General features: G+C 30.4%; 1 protein-coding gene across 1 annotated transcript; it reads left to right on the top strand.

The window, feature by feature from the left end:
* Nucleotides 1–4,169: 4,169 nt before the first annotated feature.
* Nucleotides 4,170–5,628, top strand: LOC107940603 (dof zinc finger protein DOF5.7). Its single transcript, XM_016874043.2, has one exon. The coding sequence runs from the start codon at nt 4,502–4,504 to the stop codon at nt 5,432–5,434; it is 933 nt and encodes a 310-aa protein (XP_016729532.2). The 5' UTR covers nt 4,170–4,501; the 3' UTR covers nt 5,435–5,628.
* The last annotated feature ends 10,636 nt before the right edge of the window (nt 5,629–16,264 follow it).

Here is a 16,264-nt window from a genome sequence, read left to right as displayed (position 1 = left end):
TTTTTCGGTTAGTTCAGTCGGTTAACTGACTTAACCGAAAATTATATGTTTTTTTTTTTATTTTTGGTTAAAATAAGTATAAAATTAACCGAATTTACCGAATTAATCGAATTAACCGAATTACCCAAATTAACCGAATTAACCTAATTATTTGTATAAAATTATATGTTTTTTATTTTTAGTTTTAGTTTTATATTTTTAGTTTTAGATTTTTATTTTTATTTTTATTTTTATTTATTAAATTATTTGTAATTTTTATGATTGGGTTGGTTTTGGTACTTGGGTTAATATATATTAGATTGGGTATTTGGGTTTATGTTGGATTGGGTTTGAGTGAATAGTAGGCTATTTATATATTATAATTTTATTTATTAATTTTTTTCGGTTAACCGACCGGTTTCGAACTGAATTAACTGTTAACCGAAAACTCAAAAAATTATTAACCGACCCCCAACCGAATTAATTAGGTTAACCGACCGATTAACCAAATTCGGTCGGTTAACCAAATTTTTTCGATTTTACCCGAATTTTGCACACCCCTAGTCATAACTCGATCAATTTAGGCTCGTAAATACTTATCCTATACTTATACAAATTCGGTTTGAACATACATATACAAGTGATAATTCAATTCAGCATAAATAAGATACATACAATCGAATTTAACGACATTTATTTACTTATGAACTTACCTCGTACGAAGACGAATAGACCGGGTCGACTATTCAACAACTTTAGATTTCCCCCGATCCAAATCCGATTTTCTCTTTTCTTGATCTAAATTAATATAAATTAAACTTATTTAATCAAATATTCAATCAAATTCATCCAAAAACACATAAATAGACAAATTACACTTTTACCCTTGACATTTCATATTTTTCACAATTTAATCCCAATTTCACAAAACACAAAATATTCAAAATTTGAATACACCCATGTTAGGCCGAATTTACCCCTAATCCATATAAGCCCATATGCTTCATTTATTTCATATTTTGACCCCTCAATTTGTAAAATTTACAATTTAATCCTAAATAGACATTTTTATCAAAAATCATTTAATTAAACTTGACAACCTAACAACATATATTTATTTTTCATCATCAAATAAAAAAAATCTCAAGCTATCAACAATGGCAAATCACAAAATCCACAACCAATTCAAAAATTCAAGCATGGGCTAGCTTGCTCAAAAATGGTGTTTTTCACCTTTAACTTTCGGCAATAGTGAAGAAAAGATGAACAAAATGTTGTTTTATTTTAATTTAATAACATTATTTACAAATTACTAATTTGCCATTAATGAAAACATTTAAAATTCATATAATGGATGGCCATTTATGTAATACTCCACTAACTATGGTCTAATAATATCTCAAGGACCTCATATTTAATAAATCGTAACAAATAAATACTTTAACAAATAGAAAGCCACTTTTGCATTTTATGCGATTAAGTCCTTTTAATTAAATCTAACACTCAAACGATAAAATTTTTACACAAAATTTTCACACATATAAATTAACATGCTGTAAACACCAAAAATAATATTAGAATATTTTTTTGTCTTAGATTTGTGGTCCCAAAACTACTGTTCTGAATAGGGTCTAAACCAGGCTAGTACATTGAGATTCAGTCCTTATAACTTAATTTGATATAATTTGTTAATGTCATTTTATAATATAATTAGTTAGTCAAAATAATTAACGCTGTTAACAATTTTAGTTGAATTTTTGAAGTGGATTTTTCCTTAAAATTATTATTCCAACAAAAAAAAACAAAATTCAATGTTAGTATGATTAATTAAAAGGTAATTAAGCCATGATGTAATTAGAAGAGGTGTTTTTAAGAAATGATACACAACATTATTTTAATCAGAATAGTTCAAATTAATTTTTAGCTATATGGAGTAATAAAAACATTATTGTAAAAACAAAAGATCAAATTATGTCAAAAATTAAATTATAGAGACTTAATCCTAAATTTGAGCATAATAGAAAGACCACCATTGTAATTTGACAAAGAAAAGAGAAAAAAGAATAGAAAAATAAAGAAAAAGAAGTAGTTTTGTGTTATTATTTTTATTTTTAAGTTTGTGTATTTACTTTTTATATATAGTTATAGACTAATATGATTTTTTAATATATTAATAATCTTTTATATTCAAATTACATTTTTTTTACATTGTGTTAAATTGTTTTCCTATAGTACATTCAAGAAAAATTTAGAAATTTTTACACATCAATAATTTTTTTATATAATTTTTTGTAAGTTTATGATCATACATGTTTGTATCCAAAAATTCATTTTCTTAATGATGTATTTAAAAAAATTCATAAGTTCATTTTATTTATCCACTTAATTAGATAACCCATTAAAAGATAAAGTATTTTCAATGTTAAATTATGTATTTAAAATATTGGTCTCAACATTTACTCACAAATTATTAATTGATTTTAAATTATTTTTATAAAATAAATTTTATAATTGTATAAAAAATTTCATGATTAAAATGCTATAATATGTTAGTTATATAAATTTAATTTAAAATAACTTTAATTATAAAATCAAATTGTAAATCCCCACTTATACGGGATTTAAAACTAGTATAAATAATACTATAATTTATAATTTTTATAATAAATAATTTATATTTAATTATATATGTCCAAGAAATAAATTAATAAAATTTGTAAACGTGAAAAATTAAAATTTTCAAATTAATAAAATGAATAAGTATTGAGGACTAAATATGTTATTATAACAGTAAGAAAAAGGCCACATCATCACTTCAGTTAACTATTTAATATAGAGTAACCAAAATAGAAATTATCTAAAACGTTACTAACTAAAATTTGGTGGCCAAAATAAAAACATACTAAAAATTGGATAATTCATTTTACAATTTACCCAATTTTTTAACCCTCAATCAAATCGAACCGGACCCGACTATTAACATCAACATGCATATGTATGTATTTGTATAGAGGTTGGGTTTTCTGGTTTGGTAATCACGGGAATCCAGCCACCTCCTCTCTGTCTCTCTCTTCAACAATCACATGTTTCTTCTTCCTTCTCTCTGTCTCTTTCTCTCTCTCGTTTCTTCATTCATATTCATATGTATATATCAGACAAGTGATGCTATTTGTCTATCTGGACCCTTCCATCGAACCGTTTTCCTTACCAATTTGTAACTGTTACTTTAACATCCTTGCTCTTTGGTCGGTTCTACTATGCCCACTTTCCCATCTCAACTACATTCGATAATGACTAATTCCAGTTTATGGCTGGAAATTATATAGATTTATTATGATTTATGTTGGGAAAAATTCTTGTTATAAATTGATTTTATTTTATAAGGAATAACTTTTATTATTGTTATTTTTATAATGAATTAGATTTTTCTTATTTTAAAATTATTGAATATAAAGATAAAATCTAATAAAAATAAATGAAATAATAATTAAAAAAACGTAAATTTGTTTTTTTATTTAAAATTCATTTAAGAAATAAAAGAACATTTTTGTTGGAATTTTGAATTTTGAGTACAATGATTGATTTATTTTTAAACAAAATAAATGACTGACTGAATTCTTAAAATAGTAATTTCTATAATGGGTTAAATTATGAAACCTTGTCAAAAATCAGAAGAGATAGTTCTGAACAAATGAAATCGAAAGTGATAAGGTGATGACTGTAGCTGACTAGCTACTTCTAATACTTTGAGTTCATTGTATTTCTGAATATCTATTTTGGGTTAACAGATTGACCCATCGTATGTTCACTTAAGGGAAATAGACAAGACACAAAGGAACTGAGAGTGGATTTTATGTAACTTCCTCTCACAAAACCAAATATGCTTCATTTTCATTACAGTACTTTAGATTAGTACTGCTCCCAACCTACTTTTAGCCCTCTTGTTTCAATGCCATCACTTTGTCTTAATTGGTACCATGAAATAGACTAGGCAATAGTACTGCCAAGACAAATAATTATAGGACCAATAAGTGTTGTTTTATACTGGTAAAATACACTACATTATTAAAAAAAATTATAATCATGAATCTTGAAAAATTAGCCTTTCAAGTTTAAAAAAGAAAAAAAAAAAGGAGGTATGAAATAATTTTGTTCATATTTAGGGGTGCGACTTAAATACCGAAATTTTTTTTTGAAAAAAAAAAATCAAGCAGTCTATCCACATTTGCATCTCTTTATATTATGCCAAAGGTTTCAGATCATCTATAGTTTCTTTTCCTCAACCTTATATCTCTACTCTTTCCTCATTTTCCATTCAGATCTAACCTCAAGAGATTACCCCGTAGCATATATGTATATAAAGCTTTCTTTGATCATCAAATCAAACCCATATTTTTCTCTTTCTCTATCTATCTAACCCATGCATGAAACCAATCAATTGAGTATCACTATTGCCTCTGCAAAAGGAAATTGAAATTTATTTGCTTTTTTTCCTTTCACTTTTTTTTTCAAGTTCATTTTCATGATGTCTCTTGATAATCCTCCTGCGAAACCAGGTGGTGGTGATTCTAAAGAAGAAACTCAAAAAGGTGGCAGCCGGAAAACAAGTTCAACAAGGACACAAGATCAAGCCCTAAAGTGTCCAAGATGTGATTCGCCCAACACCAAGTTCTGTTACTACAACAATTACAGCCTCACTCAGCCTAGGCATTTCTGCAAGACTTGCCGGAGGTACTGGACTAAAGGTGGGGCTCTTCGTAACGTGCCGATCGGCGGCGGTTGCCGTAAGAACAAGAAGATGAAGTCATCTTCAAGACTGTCATCAGGTGACCCTAAAGGCTCTACTTCAGAAATGGGTGGTGGATTGAAGTTCTTTCATGATATATCACCAGCTATGGATTTTCAGCTCGGTGGGTTGTCGTTTCAATCACCAGCAACTGGTATTTATAACCAGTTTGCTTCATTTGGAGTTAGCAACAATAACAGCTCGGTGGGTTCTCCATTGATGGGGTTTAGTAATTATCCACAACCATTACCTTCGGTTACTACTAACCTTACTGGTGCAATTCAAGACATGGGTTCTTCATTGAATGTTAATAGCAACCTTGCTTCTTCAATTGAGTCTTTAAGTTCCATAAACCAAGATTTACACTGGAAGTTGCAGCAACAAAGGTTGGCTACTATGCTCTTTGATGGCGGTGAGCAAAACCAAGCACAACAACAAAAGCCATTGCCTATTTTGTTTCAAAACCTAGAGGTTTCAAAACCTGAGAACGTTTCAACAATGGGGAATCCAAGGAAAAGCAATGAAACTGCAAAGGAATGGTTCTTTGGGAATTCATATGCAACTCCAACCACTAGCAGCAATGGCAATGATAATAACAATACAAGCAACTGGAATGGTGTTCAAGTTCAACCATGGAATGATTTGAATCAGTACACTACGTTGCCCTAAAAAGGTAGATTAAAAAAAGTAAAAACTAATATATTTTCCAAAACAAAAACCCATTTAGCTAATTATCTGTTTAGTATGTTCCATTGGATTTTCTTTCACATGTAAAAGTTGAATCAGGTACAACAAAAAGAGATATTGTTTTTTCTTTTTTTGTTCTTCTTTGAATATTAAGTAATCGCTTTATGTTTTGTGTCTGTTTGCGTTTGATATATGCTTTCTGTATTTGTTCTTTAGATACTGTTGGTGTTGAAGAAATTGACATGGATTACAAAATTTTAACTCGAATCGCTTTGGGATCTGTAATTTTGGACTGTTATTGAATGTTGGGGGATTTAATGGCATATGTTTTGTTTGTGGTATGTTGAGTCAGTGTCCAAAACTCCCAGTGTTTCAGTACTGTCTCCTTTGATATCTCTAGCTGCTAGATTAAGGAACTGTGTTTCAGGCTGTTCAGATCTACTGGACATTGTCAGTTTGTCACCTTATAAATGAAACACCACGGCCACTGGGAGTAGGCTGGCCAAGCCCCGGCTTCACCTTCCTTTGCCTTTGCCTTGGTTGTGTTTAAGCCTGCCACTGTTTCCACTTTCCCCCTTTATCGAACGGGTAAACTAGACTTAGAGTCACTAAATTATTAGCAAGTTTATATTTTGGTCACTCAACTTCAAAAAGTTACAAAATGGTCATTAAACTATTCAAAAGTTATTTTTAAGTCATTGAACTATTTGAAAGTTTTTATTTGAGTCATTTGGATGTTAAGTATTTTTTTTTAAAATCTGACAAGCGAGCTCCAAGCGACGACTTGATAATCGGTACAATAAATAAATACCTATCAACAAGTAGAAGAACATAAAATAAAGCTGTTTAGATTTTAACAAATAGATTCAAGACATATAAAATTATTTCGTAAAACAAACTAAACTAAAAAAGGTCATACAATAATAATTTTAACAGTTCGATGACTTCAATAAAAATATTTAAATAATTTAATATTATTTTATTACTTTTTAAAATTAAATGATGAAAACTTAAATTTATTAATTTACTCTTATCGAATATCGATGTAAGTAGTTGCAGTGTGGTCTAATTCGGTGGTGTTTGATGGGAAAAAAATGGTGGCTTCAAAGTGAATTGAATGAAAAGATTGTCAACACTTGAAGATTCTTTGTTTTAAGCTTTTTATGGTAATTTCAGGGAGATGTTATCCTTAAATAATTGATAAAGTTGTTTTCTCTTTTTTTTTTTCACTTCACGATATTAAAATTTTAAATTTATTTAAAAATATTAAATTTCTTGATCGAAATAAGAATATTTAAAATCTGGGGTTGAGATACATCATTTTTATAAAATAAGATGTCATTCCCAGATATACTTTTTTTTCATGGTTAATGCAATGGCTACCTTGTTTTCCCTATATAATCACAATCATTACCAATATGATTTTTTTCATATCCCAATGAACCAATCAATCAAGTAACAAGCAACACCTTTAACCAATTAGTTCCACTTTTCATTTCTTTAATCTAAAGTTTTCCAAACCCTTAAAAAATAATTATTAATTTAATTGAGTATTAATATGTGCAACCCTATTTTTATCTTAAAAAATAATTTATTTTAAAGCCACCATTCTGTCTCATTTTCTATTTGTCTTTGGGGTACATAATAGCTACAAACTATTATCATATGTAATTACATAAAACCATCCTTGAAAAAACACACACTTTTGGCCATTTAATCACTTGTCTGCCTTTATCTTCACTCTTTTTATTAAACATTAAATTTTCAACATTCTATAGGCTTATGTTAACCTAAACAAAGGCCATGACTAAAAGACAACCAAAAATTTTAATTTTTTTTAAACAATTTTGCTTTTGGGCTAAGGTCCCCCACCCCTCCCAATCCCACCTTTTAACATCATGTTTCTCCTTTTCCCTACCAACGTTTTCCTCATATGCGCCAAAAGCTTTTAGCAATCATTTTACCCATTTGTTTTATTCTTCTGAATTTTCCCCTTTCTTTTTTCTCCACGACATGACAATAATCAAATAATAAGGATTAAAATCACCTTTTGGGACTTAAATATGATATTTTTTTTATATTAGAGTTTAAACAATTTTTGTCAAAGTTAAATCCTAAATTTGATAATTATTCTACATTGGGCTTGAAATTTTTTTTATCCTAGTTCAGGTCTCAATACGGGAACAATTGTCAAATTCTAAATTAACTTGGACAAAAAATTTTAAGCCCCAATATAGGAACAATTGTCTAGTTTGGACCCCAATGAAGAAACAATTGTCAAGTTCAATATTTAACTTGAGCCCCAATATAAAAAAAGTTCGTTAAATTCAACCCAAAATAATAATTTAACCCAATAATAACTATTGTATATATTACTTATATATATAGTGGTTGAGAGACAGATAAAGAAATGGTTGGCTGAAGCAGAAGAAAAAAACTGATGAAGAACATGAAGGAGCGCGATTAACGTGACAGAGTCTCATTTTTGAGAGGGAAAAAATAAAATATAAAAGAAAAGTTTTGTTAGAGAGATTACTTGGTGATGTTGGTGCTTCTAACTGTCATTTTTACAACTTACAAACATGCAAGAAGCTCATGAGTCATTGCAACGCTGGAAAACTATCTGTGTTGATTCCCAACCACCTTTGTTGCTCTCCCCACACTACCTTTTATTGATTTTTATGTTTAATTATGGTTTTAGTCCCTTTACCGTCTAAAATTTAGGATTTAATCTTTTTATTTGCTTCTTTCAAGATTGTTGAAACCAAATCAGACCGGTTAAAATGGGAATTGGCTGGTACACTAGTCCAAAACAATGAAAAAAAAATAATTGACCCACGAAGTGGTACAAACCAAGCTTTATAATTTGTTTTAATATTTTCATGAGTTTTTAATAGTTTATTTATATTTGAACCAGCTAAACCGAAAATCGGAGGTTTTACTGGCTTAGTTCCAAAATTCTGGTTTTTCTATGGTTACACATTTGAGGAAGGGTGACGAGGTTACCAAAACTTGAACTTAGTCAGCTATTTTTTTTGTAATAATTTAGCATAGATTTTTTTTTCTTTTATAATAGCATGAGTAGGTCCAAATTAATATAATCATTAGTATCCTTCGTTAAAATGATAATGTGAAACTTTTGTTTTGCTGTTATTTGATCTATCAGTAAAGATTACGTAGAAATTCAATCATTTATATTCGACAATATAATAAATTTACATATTAATTAAAATTTTGAAGTTGATTAAAAAAATTCTAACCTATTAATAACATTATAAAAGTGACACATATTATTTTCTTTTTATAGTAAAGTGACACATATTATTAAATTAAATACTTTTAACTCACTTGTTAATCATAAATCTTGTAATTAATGAACAATGTATAAAAACGACAAAATTCAATTTACATAAATCCTTGTTATGAGTCCAATTAACGAAATCATATGATAAGTTTTCAATCTTACTTTTTCTAATACTAGAACACAATTCCTGGGGCCCCATTTTGTCCAAAGATAGTAAGATTGATTAGCAAATCACAATAGTTATGCTATTCTTAGCAAATCTTCTTTTGGAATTTAGAATCATATAAATTATACCAAATATACATTAAAATAAGAAAATGAAAAGAATAAAAGAAATTTTGTATCATGAATTTAACTAATATAAAACTATTACTAAATATAATCATTATATATATTTTTTGGTGAAATACAATAACAAGATAAAGTCTGAACAACAAACACGACTAACGCGATTTGAACTTAAACTATATCTAAAGCAATGAACATTCTAACCATCATACTTTTTAAACTTTAACTATTCCGTAATTGATATTAAAAATTTGTCATATGTTGTTCAATTATAATTAATAGAGGAAATTTATATAGTATTGTCAATCGATAATAATATTCTGAAAAAGGTTATAATTTAAAAAACTAAAAAAATTTGTAAAAGTTAGAGTCTGAATTTCAAATTTATAAAACTAGAATTAATTTAAACCCGAATTTTATTTTGTCGTGTATAGAAACAAAAAGGGAAAAATGCTTCGGTCTACCCTTTTCCCTCCCTGCCACACCTTCAACCCAGACATCATCATTCATCATTTCATTCTTAGCATTTTCTTCCATGAACTTCCATGTCCTTTCTCATTTTGTCCCAAATTAATTTAATTTCTATCTACTTTGTTAATTAGATGTTTGTATCAATACAATAATGAGTTTCTTTTCAATATTTTGTTTTATATATCATTTTAAAGTTTAAACAATTAAAGTGAGTTTCTTTCAAACTCTAAGTAAAGGATGTTATATATTAAAATCACCATTATCAGTTATGACAAATTTGCTACATGGCATTATTGTTAATAGTTTATAATGTTGATAATAATAATATTTTATTATGTTAAAAAGTCTAATCAATTATAATTATGGATTAGATAGTTGTACTGTAAAGGCATAATTTTTGTACGTAAAGTTATCTTATAAATATATTTTACGTAAGGTTGTCTTGTAAAACAACACAATTCTATTAAATGGTATCTCGTTAAAAAGATATATCCCTACAAAAGGGTATCTTATAAAAATCCTAAGGTACACGTCTCAAAGTCGTTATATTTTAATAACATTATTTTATTTTTCTAACAATCCTAAGGCTTTTGTATGATGTATTTCCTATGAAGCAGGAATTATATTGTGGTTACTAAGTGGAATTGTATCACCTCATACCCGACCCTATTGTGGTTACTAAGTGGAATTGTATCACCTCATACCCGACCCAATCGTTAGGCCTGGGTACCGGATGCTACAAGAACCCGTTTAAGTTTACTATACATTCATAATTAATTCAATTATATGTAAGAACGACTTGAAAACATAGGCCTAATTGCCACTAATCTCATACACTAAAGAAATACCATAATGATTTCTTATGTTACTAAGCGGAATTGAAATACCCCATACCTGACCTGATCCCTGGTTCCGAGTACCGGATGCTACAAGAACCTATTTAATTTTACTATGCATTCATAATCAATTCAGTTACATGTAAGAACAACTTGAAAACATAGGCCTAATTGCCACTAATCTCATACACTAAAGAAATACCGTAATGATTTCCTATGACCTTAGTTTCTACAGTTTCACTGTTTGAATATGATTCTACAATTCTTATATTTGCCTCAGCCCCCTAGGCAAGGCCTCTGCAAGTGCCTGATGATCGTTTTATGAAACAGTAAACTAAACTACGATCACAAAAAAGGCAAGCGCACCTATCGAAAGGTATTATAGCTATGATGAGTTCAGAATATCGTATCCACAAGGACTAAAAGTACTAGTATTAACTATCTTTCTATTATTTAGCTTAAAATAAAAGGGATTTGTTTTAATCTAAAATTAACTAAACTAATTAACTAATGAACGTGACAGAGAGTGAAGGAAATAAACGAATAAACCAATAATGAGGACAATACCCAAGGAAGAATCCACCTAGCCTTCACTTATTATTCTGACTCTGAATTAAACGATTTATTCACTTGTCATGATCCGTAGGAACCCCTAAATTATGTTAATATCTCTTTCGAGACTAAGAACAACTGACTCTAGGTTGATTAATTGAAATCTCTTTCTAATTAAAACCCCTATTGTGGCATTACTCGATTTATAGATTCCCCTATTAGATTTGGCTTTAATTCGGCAGATTTATGTCGTCATATTTCTAGGATTGCATGCAACTCCGCTTAATTATGCTAGATCTTCTCTTAAACAGGGACTTTTGCTCCACTGAATAAGCACGTCAAACTTGGATTAATATCCTGAAAATATTAAAGCAATGATTAAGAACAATAACAAGTATTTATCGCGTAATTTAGATAATTAAATAATAAGATCCATCATAGGTTTCATCCTCCCTAGGTATTTAGGGAGTTTAGTTCATACGAATGGGGGAAAACATTTCAAAAATAGAAAAACCACAAAAAATAAAGAAAACCCAAAAACTTAGAAAGAAATTGAAAGGAAATCTTCAGTCTTAGAGGACATCTTGCTTCCGAGATGACTCTGACGGTGTCTCTTCGAGTATTTTCTGCTATCTGCTCTGTGTATCCCCCCTTAGGTCTTCTTCTTGTATGTATTTATAGACTTTTGAATGCTCAGAAACCCTAAAAATTGGTTTTTTCCACGTGTTTGGGAAACAGGGAGCGATATTGACACGGGCTGGCACATAGGCATGTGGCCTACCCGTGTGGATCACATAGGCGTGTGGCCTGCCCGTGTGGATATTGAAAACTCCGATTTTGGCCCCTTTTTCACTCATTTTGCTCCCAAATTCTCTCCTAAGTATAGAAACATGAATTTACGGGATTAGGAGCATCAAATTCACCTATTTACATTATTAATCATCCATAAACGCATTAATAATGGGATTAAAATATGTTACATTTATGGTTTATCAGTGCCCCTCTACATACACGTATAACTTCTACTACATTATATTGAATATGCGATGGTTGGCTTGGTCTACAACAAAATCTATAAGTTCCGATGAACTTAGCGAAAATCAGCCAAACAACATAACATAACAAACTGGCAAGAGAACATAAAGAAATAAGGTTTAAGCAGAGATTTCGGCTCCCTATCTCCTTTTGGTATATCATTGTTTTCACTAGAGATGTTGTCTCTCATTTCACTTACAATTTTTTGTTGCCCTGACTCAAAATCATTATGAGACACAAGTGCATTCTTTAATGATATTGCTCACTTGATAGGGCAGACCTAGCTTTACCTTACCCTAACCCTACCTTTTTACTCATTCTCTACTATTCTTGGTGAACTATTCTCCGCGAGGTTGTCAACGGACTTATTCCGCCCTTGGCGAACCTTCACCTACAGATCCCTACTATCCGGCTCCGCTTGATCACTCGTTGCTACCTCGATTTCCCATATTTTGCTAATAAACTATTCTAAACAGCCAACCTTTTTCGGCCTCTTTTACCTACAAATTTCCAACGGACCTTCCATCAACCTAAGACTGATGACATTAGGCCAATAGAGTTTGGTCTGTGTCTGCTTAACCTCATAAGATACGTCGCCTCTCTGGCGAACTCACTTGACGTGATGTTGGCCCATTTTGTATCATTATTGGCAGACCTTTATGCATTTACTGTCTCGGTGAACTTTCCTTAATATCTTAACGACATGCCACCATGATCTGACTTGACATAATCCCTATGTTTAATGTCCTGGTGGACTATTTGCGCCCGTTTACTGTCTAACTCATTTGGTTGCCTTAGCCAAGCTAAGGTCTTCCACCCTTCTCCCATATTGATAGGTGAACTCTTCCCAATATATTTTCTGAGAATTATGTGGGCTCACTTGATTTAGAAGGATGCTTAGAGAAGGTATGTTGCTTTAATGGAGAGGGTATGCGGCTAAGCTTCGCCATGTATAAAGCTACACTTTGTCGAATTTATATAACCATCAAACGATATGGTAAAGGGATTTAAGATAGGATGTAACAAATATTTTATAACAATTTATCATTTTACTCATAAATTTAATATATTAAATCAAGAAATTATTATATGTATTAACCTTAAAATCTAACTTAAAATCAACAATAAAAGCATTCAAAATGAAAAAGATAATTATATAAAAATATATATTTTAAATCCACTCAAAGAATTTTAAAATCTCTCAATTTAACTATTCATTATTTTAACATTACTTTTTTAAAATTGTAGTTTAAGATTTTTTTTTGAAGGTTGTAGTTTAAGTTTTAATTTAAAAAATTTATAAAATTATCAAAAGACATTAATACCTTTATAATATTTTTTTATTTTCCCTAGTTTTAAAGTGGTGGTCTATATGTCAATAAAAGTTGCCACTTTCACTATCATTGCGCTAGACACATAACTTGTCTTAGTTGTTGGCATGTTTGACCAAAATATTTTGATGATTTGCTTGCATTCTTTTTAGGATCTTGTATAGCCAATCTCATGTTTATCATCGGAGAAGAGATTGAATCAAGTAAGATTATTTTCCATTAATTCTAATATGGTCTGCTTACCTTATATATTGAGATATGCAATCCATGAAAATATAAGTTGACTTTATGATCTTTTGTATCCTTATATTAAGGATAATTGATTTGACTAGATTTGGGCAAATCAAAATAGATTAAAGGTTACCTTATGAAGATGGATTCATATTAAAAATTTGGAAGGCTTGTTCAATGTTGAAAAGGTTTTATTGTTAGGGCAAGTTTTTTTTCAAGTTGTCGTTGATGTGCCAATGGAAGTGGTCACTTCCACTAGCACATGAACGGACAATATAAGTTGTCTTATTTGGAGTTAGAAATCTTTTCAACCAAAACAGTTGGGCAATGACTTAAACGATTTTGTAGATGTGTGTTGACTCATATTTGAAGATCCATCTTGTGGAACAACAAATCTTTGAAGATTCGAATCTTGTAAAGTATGGAGATTGAACCAAGCCTAATTTGAATATTTATATTAAAAATCTTTGATTTATTCTAGACTCTATGAGTATATTTGTAAAGCCTTTCTATAAGGCTATTTTAGTAAGATCTTTATTGTTCTTTACCTTTTTCTTAGCAAGCCTTAAAATCTTAGATATTAGAGGCTTGTGTAAGTTAGAAGTAGATAGTGAGGATTTTATTGAGGAACATTATTTGTGAGAGTGTATTTGTGTTGGTAAAACCTTTTGTTATTGGTTTTACAACTAAATTCTCAATGGGAGAATTTAGTGGTGAGAGGTTTAGTTTTTGAAATACAAAAGTGAGGGTTCTTCGTTAGTGTGTGTTAGAACTAGGAACACTATTTGTATGTGTAGTAGGCCAATTTTGGCCCACTAATACCAAGCCCATTTCCCCCTCTTACAACCCAAACCTGATTGATCCATTTCAATACACTAAAACCCCTGCCCAAACCTTAGCCCAACTACCCAAAACCCAACACTTGACCCAGGCCCAGAAGCCCAAACTCCAGACTTAGGGTTTCAGAAACCTTAGCCTACTCAGCCGCAACCCTCCCCACTTGTACTTAGCCCCATACACTGCTCCACTATAGCAGCCCCATACCCCCACGCGTCTGACACCATCTGCCGCTGCATGCTCCTCCTCCACCACCAGCTCCTCCATACCCTGCAAAGACAGAAGCAGACCAAACAGAATAAGACAAAAGATAAACAATATTTTCCTAGTTTTGTAGTCGGCTATAAAGCTGAGAAATAAGCATTTGTAAAAGGGGAGGGATTTTTGCTATGAAAACAAAGATTTTCTTTCAATATTAACAGATTGAATACAAGAACCATTCGAAAATACATATACAATCAGGGGCTCTAACACCAAATCGGAGAATCAAACCTAAAACCTAAGGTGACCTTTTTTTCTTTTTTTCTTTACTGTTTTGAGTTTGTTTTTTACATAAAATACTAAAAAATATCAAACATAAAAACATATGTATTATTAAGCAAAAAAAAAAGAAATTTTACCTTTTCCGGCCACCGCGTGCGGTGGCCAGCGCCGGCGCCGGCAACGGTCCGGCGATCGGACCGGAGCCCTCCCCCTTGGCCGAAAATCGCTCCGGACTTCCCTCTCCCCTCCCCCTTTTCTTTTTTTTCTCTCAGCTGTTTCAAATGAAAAAAAACAAAAAAATGTGGCTTATATAAGGGTCCAAAACGCACCGTTTTGGACCCCCCCTTAAAGCAGAAAACGACGCCGTTTTGATTCGGGTAGCGTCGACCCGACCCGTCCGGCCAGGGTCCGCGTGTTTTTTGAAGCGGAAGGGCTAATTGCGAGATTGGCCCTTCCGCATTCTTGCTATTTTACAATCAGGTTTTTAATATTTTAATTTGGCCCCAGAATTTTGCCCGTTCATCAATTTAGTCCCTCCGTGTTGCGCTGCGTTTTGGTAATAGAGAATATTGCACTTTTGGTCCTCGTTGTTTTCACGCGTGTCCATTTTAGTCCTTTATTTCTTTATTTCTTTTTAAATTTGCCCTGAAATTCTGTTCTTATTCCGATTTAATCCTTTTTCGTTTATTTTCTTTTTCTTACATATTACTAATATTGTTACTATTATATTTATTATTATATTATTTATTTTCACTATTATTATTATTATTTTCATCATTATTATACATATATGTATATATTTATGTAATATTATTAATAGGCGTCCCAACATTATATATATGTATGTATATACATTTTAATACCGTGCATGTATATGATTCTATTTAATTGTTAGTTTTGTATACTAGATTCATACGTATATTTCTCATGTCATTTCATGTATCCATTTTTATTATTATATATGTGTACAGGTAATAATTTTTCAAAACTTCGTTTTAATCTTATGCATTATTTGTTTCGTTCCCTTTCATAATATTATATATTGGTATATATATGTTCTTTAGGTGCATGTGTTCCTCAATATTTATTTTATGTACATATGTAAATATTATGAATATATATTTAACATTACTAGTTATATATTTTTATTATCTTATATATCTTTCTAATACCATTAATATTTATATATACATATTTTACATATATACTCTTAATTATTTTCATGTGTATATTCATCATATTCTCTTTACGTTCTCGTATTCAATGCTAACATTGCATTTGATCTTGCACGCGCGGTTATTATTTTCTAATATTATTGTCATGTTTGTTATTTGTTTCAAATATGCCTAGCCCTATCATTTATTTATTTTTATTTCATATCAATTTACTTTGCATTATTTCGAAAATCATATACTTGTTTTGCTAATTAATTTCAATAAACAAG

The sequence above is a fragment of the Gossypium hirsutum genome, chromosome A02, assembly GCF_007990345.1.
Source record: "Gossypium hirsutum isolate 1008001.06 chromosome A02, Gossypium_hirsutum_v2.1, whole genome shotgun sequence".
Taxonomy (NCBI): Eukaryota; Viridiplantae; Streptophyta; class Magnoliopsida; order Malvales; family Malvaceae; genus Gossypium; species Gossypium hirsutum.
This window is presented reverse-complemented; position numbering and strand designations above follow the sequence as displayed.

Excerpts from the sequence above, each read along its gene's own strand:
- LOC107940603 (XM_016874043.2), top strand. The coding sequence starts at position 4,502 with ATGATGTCTCTTGATAATCCTCCTGCGAAACCAGGTGGTGGTGATTCT.